This window comes from Echeneis naucrates, chromosome 12, assembly GCF_900963305.1.
Source record: "Echeneis naucrates chromosome 12, fEcheNa1.1, whole genome shotgun sequence".
Taxonomy (NCBI): domain Eukaryota; kingdom Metazoa; phylum Chordata; class Actinopteri; order Carangiformes; family Echeneidae; genus Echeneis; species Echeneis naucrates.
In genome coordinates, this window is record NC_042522.1 from 18,177,184 (window position 1) to 18,192,461 (window position 15,278).

At 40.3% G+C, this 15,278-nt stretch overlaps 4 protein-coding genes across 8 annotated transcripts; 2 read left to right on the top strand and 2 right to left on the bottom strand.

Moving 5' to 3' along the window:
- The first annotated feature begins 241 nt into the window (after nucleotides 1-241).
- On the top strand, nucleotides 242-3,518 carry LOC115051944 (vesicle-associated membrane protein 8). Of its 2 annotated transcripts, none has more exons than XM_029515752.1 (3): nucleotides 242-478; nucleotides 1,229-1,393; nucleotides 1,982-3,516. In XM_029515752.1, exons 1-3 carry the CDS (start codon nucleotides 476-478, stop codon nucleotides 2,117-2,119), a joined length of 306 nt encoding a protein of 101 aa, XP_029371612.1. In that variant the 5' UTR covers nucleotides 242-475; the 3' UTR covers nucleotides 2,120-3,516. The 2 variants fall into 2 exon arrangements, with proteins under 2 accessions (XP_029371612.1, XP_029371613.1); XM_029515753.1 differs by lacking the exon at nucleotides 242-478 and adding an exon at nucleotides 522-893 and having other exon boundaries at nucleotides 1,982-3,518.
- On the bottom strand, nucleotides 2,428-6,561 carry LOC115051943 (heterogeneous nuclear ribonucleoprotein D0-like). 3 transcript variants are annotated; one of them, XM_029515750.1, is made up of 7 exons: nucleotides 6,046-6,561; nucleotides 5,747-5,915; nucleotides 5,356-5,517; nucleotides 4,932-5,063; nucleotides 4,714-4,810; nucleotides 4,401-4,547; nucleotides 2,428-4,287 (listed from the first exon to the last, which is right to left on the bottom strand). In XM_029515750.1, the coding sequence occupies exons 1-7, from the start codon at nucleotides 6,210-6,212 to the stop codon at nucleotides 4,220-4,222; spliced, it is 942 nt and encodes a 313-aa protein (XP_029371610.1). In that variant the 5' UTR covers nucleotides 6,213-6,561; the 3' UTR covers nucleotides 2,428-4,219. The 3 variants fall into 3 exon arrangements, with proteins under 3 accessions (XP_029371610.1, XP_029371609.1, XP_029371608.1); XM_029515749.1 differs by having other exon boundaries at nucleotides 2,428-4,293; XM_029515748.1 differs by having other exon boundaries at nucleotides 4,711-4,810.
- A 293-nt stretch (nucleotides 6,562-6,854) lies between these two features.
- enoph1 (enolase-phosphatase 1) lies at nucleotides 6,855-10,905 on the top strand. The gene is made up of 6 exons (XM_029516528.1): nucleotides 6,855-7,259; nucleotides 8,254-8,355; nucleotides 8,679-8,881; nucleotides 9,507-9,639; nucleotides 9,766-9,889; nucleotides 9,982-10,905. The coding sequence occupies exons 1-6, from the start codon at nucleotides 7,176-7,178 to the stop codon at nucleotides 10,113-10,115; spliced, it is 780 nt and encodes a 259-aa protein (XP_029372388.1). The 5' UTR covers nucleotides 6,855-7,175; the 3' UTR covers nucleotides 10,116-10,905.
- Nucleotides 10,416-14,354, bottom strand: tmem150c (transmembrane protein 150C). Of its 2 annotated transcripts, none has more exons than XM_029516529.1 (8): nucleotides 14,252-14,354; nucleotides 12,729-12,803; nucleotides 12,579-12,632; nucleotides 12,456-12,482; nucleotides 12,309-12,376; nucleotides 11,903-12,030; nucleotides 11,529-11,706; nucleotides 10,416-11,302 (listed from the first exon to the last, which is right to left on the bottom strand). In XM_029516529.1, the coding sequence occupies exons 2-8, from the start codon at nucleotides 12,800-12,802 to the stop codon at nucleotides 11,079-11,081; spliced, it is 753 nt and encodes a 250-aa protein (XP_029372389.1). In that variant the 5' UTR covers nucleotide 12,803; nucleotides 14,252-14,354; the 3' UTR covers nucleotides 10,416-11,078. The 2 variants fall into 2 exon arrangements, with proteins under 2 accessions (XP_029372389.1, XP_029372390.1); XM_029516530.1 differs by having other exon boundaries at nucleotides 12,729-12,832; nucleotides 14,252-14,344.
- Nucleotides 14,355-15,278: the final 924 nt, after the last annotated feature.

Sequence of the window (15,278 nt, forward strand, 5' to 3'; positions counted from 1 at the left end):
ATAATAAGAGGGTCTTGTAGTTCTGTGGGACAGAGACAACAGCACTTTGACCTGAATCCTAATCTATTAGGCTCAGGATGACATTCCCATGATTCCCATGATTCCCATGTTGCCATCCTGACATTTTTATAAATCTGCATCCATTTATGAGATAAATAACCAGACAGCTTTCTTTCTCCGCTCCATCCGGTTTCTTCTTGTCAAAGAGGAAGTTTTGTTTCACCCTGTAAAGCCCCCTCGGATGATTTATATCACATAAAAATAAAACTGGGTTTGAAAAGGTGGAGCTATCGGTGTGTTAATGCTGAGAGCTGGAATTCATCAGAGCTGCTGAGGCAACAAACTGAACGAAACAGAAGGAGGAAATGAGCTTGGCCAACTTCACCCCTTTATTGCCTTGCAAATATCCGTGTGCTGGAAACTCAGAGCCCTTTGCTCCGTCATATCTGGACCTGATCCGTCGCTCTCACAGCTCATGGTAGGTAGATCACACAGGACTCAGACTTTAACTGCTCTAATGTCTCCAAACGGCTGGCCCTCCGGTCCGGAGTGTTGGTGGTGCTGTTTGTATGTTCAGCCATGAAAAAGGGGGAAATGGAAGTTATAGTGCGCTCTCTACTTGACCGTACTTAGTTCTCTATGGCCATGACGGCGCCTGACTCTCCCTGGTTGGGCCAATGAGGCGCTGACTGTGGCAACAGGTAGTTAATGTGTAGCAGAGAAGAGCTGTACCTTCAGCAGACATTTGCTCAGCTCTCACTGGATGACTCATGCAGTCACACGGAGCACGGAGATCTGCCTTTGTTTATTACGACAGCAGCAGATAGCAGGACCTTGTGCAGGATTTGGTTACTGTGTGCCAGGCTGAGGTGTTTTTGTCTGTTGCTGCTATGGTAAGTGTTGTACTTTCATTTTTTTTTTTTTTTTGTACTTAAAGCTCAGTCTTGTTTCAAACTGAAACTTTGTCCTTTTGAATCTGACTGAAGTTATTCCGTCAGGCTGGTTTACTGAGTAACTTCAGTGTTTTTTTGCCATGATAGCCAGACAGGCCTTTGGAAACTGACTCACACTGATACTGAGGCACCATTTCCTGTTAACTCCACTGCAGCCAGTGAGGAAGTCAAAAAAAAAAAGAAGAAAGAAGTGCCAGCAGGGAGAAGGGGTGGGGGGAGCTTGTTATTGGACTGACAGACTTTGACATGAAGGCACTAAAAACGTTCTTTCACAGGCTGCCACAGGCTCTCAGCCGCCGGCCTCCGCCGGCAAGCTCGACCAAGTGCAAGGTCAGGTGAACGAGGTGAAAGTGATTCTGAAGGACAACATCAACAAAGTGCTGGAGAGGGGCGACAGATTAGACGACCTGATCGGGAAGACGGACGACCTGCAGGCGTCTGTGAGTACCTGATGGTGACGCAACAGTTTGAGCTCCTGTCTGTCACAATGACTCTTAAAACAGCCCGTGAGAAGTTCTCTTCAGTCTTCTTTTGGCTTTCCTGATATCATTTCAGATGATTTCATCAAAAACATGAATTTGGTTGCGCTTCATTAAATTTAAGGCCAAAATAGGGCCTAAAAAGTTTTTTTTGTTTTGTTGAAACAACAGAATCAGAGAAACACCCCAAAAATAAATTAAGATTAGAGTGAAAGTCATGAACTAAATCAAGATCCGTTTTTGAGGCCACATTATTAAAAAAGGTGACATATATATAATTATATAGTCCAGCTCATTCAAAAGCATCTGTGTTAATGTAATAATGCTGTTTTCAATAACACATTTTTCAAAGTAAAAGTAGTTTTCTTTTCTTTCAGTACATTTTTTTAATTAATCTTCTGTTATGACTCCAATATGTCATAAAAGTGGCAGCTCCTTCATAAACACGCTCTGATGTGTGAACTCTGCAGTGTTCACCTGCAGTAAAAACCTGAGCACTCCTTCATCCATCAACCTGTTTTATTCGCTTTCTGTTATTTTTCTTTTCAGGCCGACTCGTTCCAACGAACGTCCACACGCGTCGCCAGGAAATACTGGTGGAAAAACATTAAGCTGATGGTTATAATTGGCATAGTTTTGCTGATCATCATCATCCTCATCATCCTCTTAGCCACAGGTGTTATATAAAATCCCACCTCCACCAGCTGAGGACTGAAAACAATGAGGATGGTGGATAAAAGCCCCTCAGACACCTTTTATTGAGCGTGTAATTTCTCGATTCAACTTTAAACAGAGATGTGTTCAAGATTGAAACGTGTTTGTAAACGTGATTTCTTACCAAATGGGAGCTTATTGATTCGATCTTTCTCTGTAATGTGAAGAAAAATTCAGAGCAGCAGTTTAAATTTGGCTGAAATCCTCCTTTAACACTCCAAGTCATTATCATGTGACGTTACACCACTATTCATATTTCCCCACAGGATCACAAAGCCAAATGAGTGTTTATTATTTTTATTTGTCGCTTTTCTTCTTAATGTCCAATACACTGTATATATACTGTACGTTTATGACAGTCAATTTCTGTAATAACATATGTATTATATGACTGATGAATATTATAAAGAGGATAAACTGTAAACACACATTTTGCTTTTCTTTGCTGCCACAGTACTTGTATATATAGATGTGTGTGAACTGTTCAAAACAATCTAATGTTTCAGGTATGGAATAAATCAAGCGAATCACAAAAAGCATTTGAGAACATTAAATAGAAAAAGAAAAATACGAACGGATGACTAAGTGCTAAAACTCTGCTGCGATCTAAATAAATGCGAAACATCAAAACAACAAATACTCTGGTAAATATAGAGGAAATGTGTTGTAGGTCAGTGTTCTTCGTCTACTTTCTTACAAACAGCTAAATGATCTTTGCTGGATACCATCATCTCTTTGGCCAACGCTCCTTCAGCACACCGCAGACTGTCATCACTCTGACACCTGTGGAAAACAAACAAAAACCAATAAGCTATAGACGAACACAAATCAATATAATTACAATAAAATAGGAATCCCCCGTGTTTATAATGTCCAATGTAAAAGGAAAAAAAAAACAAAACAAACAAAACAAAAACAAACTGAGAACAATTATTTTAACAATTTACAGTTTAAAAAAAAAAAGTTAGTCCATAAGCTAGAAATCCTGAAGTGTGGTAAATTGAAGAGGTCAAAGCCAAAATACTAAATGGAAGAAACCTTTGATTTGTCAAAAATACACATTAAAGAGAGCATTACATGCAAATTTTCTGGAAATGTAACGACACTGTGATTCTTCTTGTTTTACAAAAGGTTATAAGAGGAAAATTTGTTACAGGAAAATTAACAAAAGAGGAGTCTTTTCCATCGCTGTCAGTAACACAAAACAGAACAATACATGTACACAACGTAAAGCACTTTATCCCCCAACACAGTAGAGTCCAAATACGAACCAGGTTTTAGCTCATGGACTACTGGCTAAATAAAGAAACAAGCATTTTAGATAAAGATTAGGAATGCATATATTAACAATAAGAACTGGAAAGTCCAGAGAAAGCTGTACATATCCTTTGAAAAGCAAATAGTTATTTTTTCATATTTATAATCATTACTTGTGGGGGAGTAAGGGCCTGTAAAAAATGACAATTACATGTGTATATTTTAATTTTACATTACAAACAGTTGCAAAGAAATTAAAATGGAAAGAAAGATGACAAAGCTGGACGTGTCCCATATTGTTTAGTTTAGAAATGCTGATACAGGATGTTGTAAGACCATACCAAATGGCAGCATTCGAGAGCGTATGCTTCTCGTACCCGGTCCGCATTGAGCGGGCCCTGAGAGTATCTGGGAGTCAGCTCATGGCCTGCAAGGAAGCTCCGCTGGCAGGTACAAACAAGGTATGTCAGAGTTAGGAGACAACATACTTCCTTTTCTGTTTCCTTGCACATCCTTAACTTTGGCATCCATTTACTGTAGTAGCAGTACTTTACCTGTTAACTTTACAGTTAAAAAAAAAAAAAGAAGGTGCAAAAGAGGCAGCAGAAGGCCGGCTGTTAAAATAATCGCCACAAGACTGTAGCCTCTATGTTACCACTACTGTAAAGCACTTGAGGGTGCGGAGAAAAAGAAATTTATAAGAGGAAATTATTCATAATGTTACCAAACAACAAAGTAAATATAACTACTTTAAGTTTAAAATAAGAGGTGTATTTTTGTTGTTACATACCTACTTGAAGTTGAGGGTTTGCCCCATTAATACGGCTTGTAACTGTTGGTGTGGCCACCACGCCGTGGCGACTTTCCATATCCGCCAGACTGATCTACACATGTTGTGCGAAATGCGATTTTAGCCATTCTTATCAATTCAAAAGGAAATGCAAAATTAATGAAGAAGCCGACAAAGAGAGGCTGGGAAACTCCTGAGAATACTTACTGTCATAGTCACCATATCCATAGTAGTTGTTGTAGCCAGTGTAATCATAGCCACCATATCCTCCATATCCTTGATTTCCGTATCCATAATTTCCATAGCCTTGATTCCAATAGTTGCCATATCCCTGGTTCCAATTTTGATTGGGACCTGCAATGAATTAACAAAATAAAAACAAGAAGCAAATACAACTTGTCATATTATCAACACCTCATGCTCTGACTTTTTGGATTAAAAACTGAGATTAAGTTTCATGGTGGAAGGCATGTCTGGCAGAAGTTAGTAGGAACTGAAATGGTGAACAAACACTCACCGCCACCTCTTCCTCTGGACCTGGATGAGTATCCGCCTCGGCCCCCCCAGTACTGCTGCTGCTGGTACTGTTCCTTCGACATCGCCACCTTTATTTCACACTACAGATGAATACAAATGAAGTTGATTTATTTCCAAAGTGATCAGGTTTCTTATGTGGGGCGGGGGAGTCACCATAACAATATGCCCAATGAATTATGAGGGGAAGAGTCGAGACTGCACCTTGCTGAGCCCGATGTTGTGATACTTTTTCTCCATTATCTTCTTCACTGGTTCCTCCTCTTTGAATGTGATGAAGCAGAAACCTCTCCTTTTGTTTGTTTTGTTTTCCATGGGAAGTTCAATTGACTCCACCTGTTGGTAATATTGATCCATGTATGAAACATAAGACAATAATCCTTTATTAGTCCCTCAATGGGGAAATTTGCATATTACAGCAGCATGACACGCATAAGAAAATAGAAACACAAGAATATACTACAGAAGGTAGAAAGATTTTATTGACAAAAAGAATATATTCTCAGATATAAGAATATAATATATAATATAAAAAATATTGTTTAGAGCTTAAATTAATTGTGCCAATAAGAGAAGAAGTGAGAAAGTCACATGAACACTACGTCCATAAATGTAAAAAGAAACAAACCTCTCCAAAGGCACCAAAGTATTCTCTGACTTTCTCCTCAGGAGTGTCTGGAGAAAGACCCCCAACAAAGATCTTCTTCACCGGCTCCTTGCTCTTCATGGCCTTGGCTTTTTTGGGGTCAATGACCTTTCCGTTGAGTTTGTGTTCCTTTTGTGAGGCGACCTTCAAAACAAAATGATCAAATAACAGTAAGATAAGCGATAATCTACAGCTCCTTCACATGTGGTGGTTTATTTAAAGTACACTGTGCCCAATGCAAAGAATGTTTATCTTAGTCTGATAATGTGAAGGCATTTTGTGCTGTTTTTATTTCATTGGCTGGTCTGTCATTTACACAATAACACGAAGAATACAAATAGCATTTATGGCTGCAGGTGTAGTGGGACAGTACCTTATCTACACTTTCAGGTTCTTTGAAGAGCACAAAGCCAAAACCTCTGGAGCGTCCAGTCATGGGGTCCAGTTTTAATGTGCAGTCTACAACCTCCCCGAACTTGGAGAAATAATCCTTCAGGTCTTTCTTTGTGGTGTCCCAGCTGAGGCCTCCGACAAACATCTTCCTGTGGTGAGAACAGCCAAGTCAGGGTCCATAACAGACGAGCGAAAGTTGCTTGTTTCTTTGCACCTTCCGATAAAAGTGGAGCACGGCAGCTGGGGCTCAAGTCAGCGGTCGGACCGGACCGAACTTACCCTTCATCCTCCTCGTTTTTGCTGGCGTCGATCCTGGAGCCCTCGGCCTCGCCCCCCATGAGGCCACAGTCCCCGGCCGTTGACATCGGGTCGTCGCTGTTCGCCTCCCCGTCCTCCTCCATCCTCATCATGGTCGTGTCGTCGCTGAATTCGTAATCATCCGACATCTTTTCTCGATGCTAAACTAAAAAAAAGAAAGAAAGAAAGAAAAAAAAGAAAGAAAAGTCGACCAGTTTCCAACTAAACCAAGTTCACAAAGCCGAGCTGCGTCGGGCCGATGTTAGCTAGTTGCTAAGCTAGCTAATATTTTGATATCAAATATCGCTGGCAAAAAAAAAATTCAAACTAATTAGAGCGAGTCAGCAGGTTTGGGTGAATTTTCTAGATTATAATAAATGGATAAATGTAAGCTAAAGATATCCCAATAAGGCAAATGGAGCTTCGTTTTCTAAAATTTAGAGGTTGAGTTGTTTTTTTTTTTTTTTTTTCCGGAGTCGATTTGTTTTTATCGTAGCCTGGTTCTTCTTCTTCGGCTGTTTCAGGTAGCAGCGCATGCGCGTTGCTGCCTCCCACAGGTCATCTCCGGAACTGCGCCAAACATTAAATAATTTAATATAATAAATAATAATATAATATAATAAATAGTTTATTGGAGTTTTCTGATTTATTAAATAAAATCAATCATTTTCACTCTTTAATCTGTGATTTTTTTTTTATAATATATGATTCTCGGTTTAACCCGTCCTCTGCCCACACTCCGGCCCAGGAGAGGGCGGTGATGTGCCGGCGGCTGTCCGGAGTCGGTGGCCCGTGAGGCGGACTGTCTGTCGGCCGGTGCCGCCTCCCACCGAGCCGGAGGCTGAACCGACGCTTGAACATGCGGGCTGCCCGCCGAGCTACCAGCCGAGTCAGCCGGGTGATGGGAAGGACGGGCAGCTAGTCGGCCACCGACCAACCGGGTGTCTCCGCCGTTTGTCTCCGAGGCCTCCGCCTCCTCCTCCTCCGCCTCCTCCTCCTCCTCCGCCCGGCCCTCAGCTGCCCGAGCCCGCCTGGAGAGCCCAGAACCGGCCGCTCCTCGGCGCCGCAGCTAACTCGGCTAACGTCGGCCGACCAGCCGCTGTCTCCGGAAAATGGCCACTATTTCTATTCCTGCCGGCACCAGCGCCCTGCTGCTGGACATCGAAGGCACCACCACGCCGATAACGTTTGTAAAGGTCGGTTACTTTCGACGGAAAAGTCGGGTTTCTTCCGCTAACAGGCTCACAAGGCAGCGGGCAGGGACCGTCTCCTCAGCCGGGCTAACAGACGCTGTCACCGGTCACACCGCCGCCGATCCTCGGTGTCGGATCATCGTGGATTTCAGCCAATCCTTCTGTTTCTGTTCATATAATTTCTCATTTTCTTCCTTTTAATTCGTCTTTATCTGTTTTCCTAAAGCAGCTGGTTTGTCAGTGACGGATTGTTTATAAAAGCATTTTCCTCAGAAATCAAATCTGATTTACAGATAAAGTCCCAAATTAGTAAATTCATCAATAAATGAGAGATTTTAAAGTCCTGAATGAATGAATGAAGGTTATAAAATGTAAAAAAAAAAAAAAATCTTTACAGCTTTTTACATTGAAATGTGACGGAATTTATCAGTTTGTTAGCAAAACATTTCCTCTTATTAACAGATCAATTATTATTATTAGTATTATTATATTCTGTTTATTCAGGTTCAGGCAGGATGCATTAAATTAATCATGTAATTAAGGATCAGCTGAGAAGTGTGATGTCAGTAAATAACTTCTCATGCAGGTTTTCCATCAAAAGTTTAATTTTCATGTTGTTTTGATAAAAGTCTGCCTGTAAAAGCAGAACGTGGACCTTAAATCAGTGCTGCACATATATCTTATCTAATCATGAGTTTAAAAGTCACAGATACAACCAGGAATCTGACCATCACATGGAAAGTAACTTATGTTTATGCATTTGTTATTACTGTAAGTCAGAATTTTGAGTCGGGCTGTAATCAAAAGATAAAGGTTTATTATCAGTGTATTCATGCATTTGCAGGTTCTTTTAATATAAATGATATTTATTTGTAGTTAATTTGCTGTTTGAGAACCAACGAGATGGTTAGAAGAGATTTTTTGGGGGGTTAGAGTAAATACAAACTGGTAAACTTTGCGTTCGCTGCATTTAATGACTCCACCTTATCATTTCCAGGATATCTTGTTTCCGTACATCAGGGAGCATCTGGAGGATTACCTGTCCAGTCACTGGGAGGAAGACGAGTGCAAACAGGACGTTCATCTGCTCAAGAAACAGGTAGGAGGTCTGAGTGTCGACCCCCAACCCTGCATGTCAGCAGTTAATGGTTATTTTATTTTCAGTCCATGAAATGTCATGAACTCTTTTAAAGATAAACTGTAAATTTCCAGGTTCATTTTGTTTGTTCAACTTGACAAGAGACTGAAAAGCATAAATATATATTTACTATAAAGAAACAGACAATAATGACACAGTACGAACTAATTGAGTAGATGAGCCTATATCCTATCAATGATTCCTCCAGCTGATCATTTATCACACAAAACACACACACCAACAGCCCCAGCTCCCTTAAACAAAGCGCCCGTCTGTCGTGACAGATCGAGGAGGACATGAAGCAGAACCGGGCGTGTCGCGTCCACGCCGTGGACCAGACGGTTCACACGGACGAGGAGAAGGCCATTAGAGAAGTGGTGGATAATGTGCTATGGCAGATGGCGGCAGACAGGAAGTCAACGGCACTCAAACAGCTCCAAGGGCACATGTGGAGGTCGGCGTATGCTTCGGGGAGAATCAAAGGCGAGTAAGTACGCCCGTCAGTTTCTTCACTTTGAATTTCATCCATTTGCACAGACGCTCGGTTCTGACTGAAGCAGTGACTGTCAGGTTTCCAGGAACTCATTACTGTATCAGCATCCATTACTGCAATCATTATTATTACATTAGGAACCAGGAAGTTGAGTCAGTCCTGTTCAGGCAGTGAAAGGGAGCAGAGTTTGGCTGCAACTTATGATGATGAATGTTACTGCCCATTATTCTGTATTTTTAGCAGATAAAAAAAAAACACCTATCATGAATTATTATTCATGTGTATGTCAACTTTTTGATTCATTAAATCATCATTTGGGAACAAAACAGTTATTTGAAGACGTCAGCTGAGGCTTTGGCAAATAGTGCATTTATTTTAGATTCCAACTAAAGATTGTCATTCTTTTTGATTTTTTTTACTTCCGAAAATAAATGAATTGCCAAATCTTAAAAAAAAAAAAAAAAATTACTTGAAAAACTGACAGAAACAATGAATCAATGGGATTCCTCTGTAATCCATTCTGGAAATAATCGTTTCAATTCAAAGATTGTGTCAATAAACTCTGTAAAGGAAATGAAATGAGATATATATCCTGTGATGCTGGGCTGGTTGCAAACAGGATCTACCAGGACGTGATTCCGTCCATCAGAAGGTGGAGAGGACAAGGCCTGAAAGTTTACATCTACTCCTCCGGAAGTGTGGAGGCTCAGAAGCTTCTGTTTGGATACTCAGTGGAAGGAGACGTTTTAGACGTGAGTGCGACTGACAGTCATCGTGTAAATATCTTCAGTATGAACCAAAGACTCTGTGTAGAACTGAGTCTTAGAACTACATAATACTCTCCACGTTGTGGTGACTTTTGTGTTGAATCTTTTCAGTTATTCGACGGGCACTTTGACACCAGTATAGGAGCTAAAGTGGACGGAAAGAGCTACGAGAGGATCGCAGAGCGGATCGGCTGTCAGCCCGAAGAGATCACCTTCCTGACAGACGTCACTCGAGGTCAGTGTGTTACGTTCATCACAGTCATAATCCATAATAAGCATTTACTTCTGTGAGCTAACTGAATCTGTTCACGCACTTTGTCCCTGCAGAGGCTAAAGCAGCAGAGGAAGCCGGGGTGAACGTGTTGGTGGTGGTCCGACCCGGGAACATGGAGCTGACGGACGAGGAGCGCGCCCACTATAACCTCATCACATCCTTTAACCAGCTCCAGCTGACGGGATGAGCCTGAGATGAGAACTTCTCGGACTTCACGTCATAATGACCTCTCCCTTCTCTTCTCTGCTCCCCTCCCTCCCTAAATCCCTGCAAGCCTTCCTCTCTCCCAACACACCGTTTTGCCACAGTTTTTTTTGTTTGTTTGTTTGTTTGGTCGGTCTATGTCCAGCTCCAGAGTTGGAGGAGCGGGGGCTGCCGTTAGCTGAGCTAATGGAGCCCCAGCCTCTAAGGAGTCACATCTTTCTAGTTCTTCCAGGATGCTTTTCATACGTATGAAAACGTCCACGGAGCAGAAACGGAAAACAACTCTCACTGGACCTTTTTTTATTGACCAGGAAGACGGCAGACCAGCTGTAGATAAAAGTTGCTGCACATGACTTATGAAGTTACTTCACCTTATTAACTTTTAGATGAACTTTATTTGGTTGCCAGTCCTACATGAGTTATATTTGCCACTGTTTTTGTACACATCCTCCACTTTTTCCTCCCTCTACATGTGTACATGTTGCAGGAGTATGACGTCTTATCCAGTAATTGAACTGTAATGTTTTAGGAAGTAGAGTAACAGTCATAGCGGAGGTGCTAAAGAGTTCTCATTTCAAACTTTGTTCGAATGTCTTTAATTAATTAATCTCTTCACAAGGTGAACGGTGTCTATTTAAATGTGCCATCCTCGTTGTTCATATGTTAACGTGGGTCCTTGGAAAGTTACCTAAAAATTGCAAAGTGATGATTTATGTGAAACATAATCGGTATTATTCAGGAAAAAGACTTCCAATAAAAATGCCTTGTCTCGCACAGAACAGTTCTGCTTCATCTCTAAGGCTCAGTGAGTCTCTTTGGGCTCTTTAGCTGTAAAAATAAGTTTAAATGCATAAATGAAGTTTATATGTGTCACTAATGAAGCTCAGCAGGAGTGATATAATGAATATAATGAAACTTAAGTACACTTTTGGTGATAAAAATACTACTAAAGCATATTTGAAACTTTTGCTGCACCCCGCTCCCTGATGGTACTCCCATCAGTTTCTGCCTCACGAACGGGAATCCCGAAGGTTTGTGTGTGCACAAAGTCGAAGCGGCTGTGACGAAACTCCACCCCAAACGTGGCGAGGAAGGTGAGGAACAACATGACCATGGCCCACTGAACTCGAGCTGCGTTCATGTGGTTTCGCTGAGACATCAGGATGCCATCTGCACCAGGCGAGTTAAGAGCTTAAACACGCTTTTCATTGTCCAGACCGCTCGCGGTGACCTTTAACCCCACATCAGCATTTCCTGTCGTCTCTAAACGGACTCAATGGGAACTTTTTCTTTAAAAGCAGCACACAAGCAGTCAGAAAAAAAAGAGCTCTCAAACAACAATACATGATGTGAGTCAGTTATTAGCCCTCTTCGGCCGCTCTGAGTTAAAGGATACAGGCAATCAGGCAGATAGTGATGCCTCCAGACAACAGGAAGCGGACGATGCCGACCTTCTTCCCCTCGTTCCTCAGGTCAACTTGTATGGTGATCCCGGACTGGATCCAGCAGTAGATCGTTCCTAACACAAACGTCCCGAAGGCGCCCACACTGTGAACCACCATCTGGGTGAATATCTGAAACCGAGACAGAGATCAGGTCTCATGAGCTGAACTCACAGAAGTCATTTTGTTCGGTTTTGGTGTAACAGCTGGTTTTAAAGTGGCCCCCTCATTGTGACCACCTTGTGCACATTTAAACATATTTGAGAGACATAAATGAAAAACGATGAAAAACATTTTGTGTAACATCTGTGTCTGTGTTGTGTGTTACCTGGATGTTTCCAACGAGTGTCATTCCAAAGCAGCTGAGAGAGAAGAGCACCAGACAGAGGATGTTCAGCCAGGCTTTGTTTATGACGGGTCTGAGCTGGTGGTATCGGAGGACGCCGATGATGAACCCTGGAAAAGACATTTCATTCTGTTTAACACAAAAACACTTTCTTCATGCATTAAAGCAGAAGTCCGACAATATTCTGTATTCGTCTTTGTGTCACTGAACAACAATAAAAAGTATCATCAGAGGTAGATAAGACATAAATTACATAAATAAATCCTAATTCTAAACTCAGCGAGCGGCTTGTGCGCACAGTTTTCCATTTACAAACATTTACGCCGACTTTCATTTTAAGAACAACGTGAATTATTTCAGGCTTGTATTGTATAATAACTGTTCCCACCGACAAACGCCGCCATGTTCATGACCTCACTGAAGATGCAGCTGGCTGGTGGAAAGTTGCCTAGAATACTGAAAGAAGGAGGATTATAAAAACACAACAGAATGAAGAAGATAAACAGAGTGTGGTGACAAAACGGCGATTACGTACCTGATGTATGGAGCATAACGTCTGCTCCTGTCCGTACAAAAAAAATAAAATAAAAACACACGTGAGAAGGGAGCTGGTTCTGAAAAGGGTATCAGCTGCACATCATACTGATTTCACTCTCACCTGTTCTGTGAGAACAGCGGCTTTATCCTCTCATCGCGGATACCTACAAAATATCTGTTGAAAAGGATGAAAATGTGAATCTAACTGTCAGCAGCATGGAACACAATATAAACTTTAAGGCCTCGGGGGCCGCTCAGAAACACAACTCACACCATCCACAGTCCGGCAGCTGTGCACACGGAGTACAGCAGAGGAAGAAGAAGCCACAGACTGTAGTTCCTCATCCTGTGCGTCCGACACCACCGAAGAAGAAGCTGTGTTAGTGCGTGATTTGTTTAATATACACACATTCAGGAGATTTATAATGGTTTTATTATTCATGGTTGGTTTATTATTGGTTGTTTTTATCATTAATGGTTTTATTATTCATGGTTGGTTTATTATTAATGGTTTTATCATTAATGGTTTTATTATTCATGGTTGGTTTATTATTAATGGTTTTATTATTAATGGTTTTATTGTTCATGGTTTTATCATTAATGGTTTTATTGTTCATGGTTTTATCATTAATGGTTTTATTATTAATGGTTTTATTGTTCATGGTTTTATCATTAATGGTTTTATTATTAATGGTTTTATTGTTCATGGTTTTATCATTAATGGTTTTATCATTAATGGTTTTATTGTTCATGGTTTTATCATTAATGGTTTTATTATTAATGGTTTTATTGTTCATGGTTTTATCATTAATGGTTTTATTATTCATGGTTGGTTTATTATTAATGTTTTTATCATTAATGGTTTTATCATTAATGGTTTTATTGTTCATGGTTTTATCATTAATGGTTTTATTGTTCATGGTTTTATCATTAATGGTTAGTGATCAGCTTCTGAATAGATTTTGGTAAATAAATAAATGTAAAATGATCACAGGAAGATTTAAAGGACGATCACTTTGTTCTGGAATGTGTTGGTGAATGACAACACAGTGAAGAATGTGTTATCTCCATAATTACATTGTGTCCTGCAGCTGGTTGTGGTTGTTTTGTGTCACATGTGTTAGTTTTGATTCCCTGTAGTTGTTTTATGTGACTTTATGGAAATTCTTTGTGGTCATTTTGTGTTATTTTGAAGATTTGTGTCGTTATTGTGTGTGTTAGTCTGTTCCATATACGCCATCCATCCTTATCCAGTCGATCCATCCATCAATTGTGTAACTACACAACAACACAACACAACACAAAAACGTTGATCTTTAAAACAGAGGAACTGCAGATGAACGCCTTAAAACGCGGACAACAAATGAACCAAAACGAAACCGATGTGTTGTTTGGTGCAGTCTGTTTGTAAACAACACAAACAGGCTGCACCTGTGCTGTGCTGTGCTGTTTGATAAAAAACACAAACAGGCTGTTTGTGCTGTTTACCCAACAAGCAGCACAAACTTTCGGTTTCGTTTTGGGGTTTTTTTTTTTTTTGTTTTTTTTTTTGTACAAACAGGCTGCAAACAGCCTGTTTGTGTTGTTTGTTTTTGTGTTTGTTTGTTTGATAAACAACACAAACAGGCTATTTGTGCTGCTTACCAAATAAACAACAACACAACACAAATTACGTTGATCTCTAAAACAGATGAACGCAGATGAACGCCTTAAAACGCGGACAACAAATGAACCAAAACGAAATCGAAAGTTTGTGCTGTTTGTTTGGTAAACAACAGTGACGTCATTTCTCACCTCTTCGGCCGTTAGATCGGTTAGATCTTTTATCTCTTGTGTCGCTTTGATGTCTGAACACGTCAGAGCGCGCGTGCTTTCCGGAAAAGGGCAAAATTTTCGGGGGGTGGACGGCTGCCCTTCAAAATAAAAGTGCCGAAATAAAGAGGAAGTATTTACACATTTTTTTTCAAAATCACTTAAACTGATGAATAAATCATATGTTTCATTCTGAGATCTGACTTTTCATCCTTAAATTGCTTTTCTGCCTGTCTGGTAATTACAAATAAAAGCATGTTGAGTTTATTATCAGATAAATTAACAGATTAGATTTTTATGGAAATGTCATCAAAATGGTTTATCTAACCCCGACTATGTTGAATTTTAATGTACATTGATTGTTATTTTAAAATATCTTTTTTTTTATCATTGTATGTTTGTATCTTATCAATGTATACTTCCTACCATTAAACAAACAAACAAACAAACAACATGTCAACATCTAATAGCAGTCAGACTGTGAAAGCAGAAAATAATAATCAGTCCAGAAAGCCAACAAGTTATAGTTATACACTGCAAAACAAATCTTTGGTTATGACTCCAAAGCCCGACACATTTCGAAAAGCCGAGGGGAACGTTACTCCAATTCAGATTTATTTGGGTTTTCACATCGACAACAATTCAACAACTATAATCTGCACTATTAAGTCATTATAGAGTATTATATTATAGTTGTGTGTTCCTGTGACCTGTGTGTTGAAATATGGTCCTAACCTTCAATTATTTTAGTTATTATTGTTCAAGTGGGGCATTTTCCTGGACGACCACAAACTAATGGAAATACATTCGGGAAAGATTGTGTTCCGGTTGGTTGTGCTCTATGACGACGTTTGCTATCTGCACTGTACTTGGAGGCAACAACAGTTCAATATGAAATTCCCCAGAGGCCCAAAACAGGTTAGTCCGGCCACGATCGACATAGATGAGTACTGCAAACACAACAGTGAAAACACATCGCAGTTTGAAAGACACAAAAGTCTATTTATTC

Bases quoted from the DNA above. Each gene is read 5' to 3' on its own strand.
- LOC115051944 (XM_029515752.1), top strand. The intron at 1,394-1,981 runs GTGAGTACCTGA...TTTTCTTTTCAG, and splicing joins CGGACGACCTGCAGGCGTCT to GCCGACTCGTTCCAACGAAC.
- LOC115051943 (XM_029515749.1), bottom strand. From the start codon at position 6,212: ATGTCGGATGATTACGAATTCAGCGACGACACGACCATGATGAGGATG. The intron at 5,518-5,746 runs GTACTGTCCCAC...TTTGTTTTGAAG, and splicing joins AACCTGAAAGTGTAGATAAG to GTCGCCTCACAAAAGGAACA. The intron at 4,294-4,400 runs GTAAGTATTCTC...TTCGCACAACAT, and splicing joins TGGATATGGTGACTATGACA to GTGTAGATCAGTCTGGCGGA.
- enoph1 (XM_029516528.1), top strand. From the start codon at position 7,176: ATGGCCACTATTTCTATTCCTGCCGGCACCAGCGCCCTGCTGCTGGAC. The intron at 7,260-8,253 runs GTCGGTTACTTT...TATCATTTCCAG, and splicing joins CGCCGATAACGTTTGTAAAG to GATATCTTGTTTCCGTACAT. The intron at 8,356-8,678 runs GTAGGAGGTCTG...CTGTCGTGACAG, and splicing joins TTCATCTGCTCAAGAAACAG to ATCGAGGAGGACATGAAGCA.
- tmem150c (XM_029516529.1), bottom strand. From the start codon at position 12,802: ATGAGGAACTACAGTCTGTGGCTTCTTCTTCCTCTGCTGTACTCCGTG. The intron at 12,633-12,728 runs GTGAGTTGTGTT...CCTTTTCAACAG, and splicing joins GCTGCCGGACTGTGGATGGT to ATATTTTGTAGGTATCCGCG. The intron at 12,377-12,455 runs GTACGTAATCGC...TCCTTCTTTCAG, and splicing joins CGTTATGCTCCATACATCAG to TATTCTAGGCAACTTTCCAC.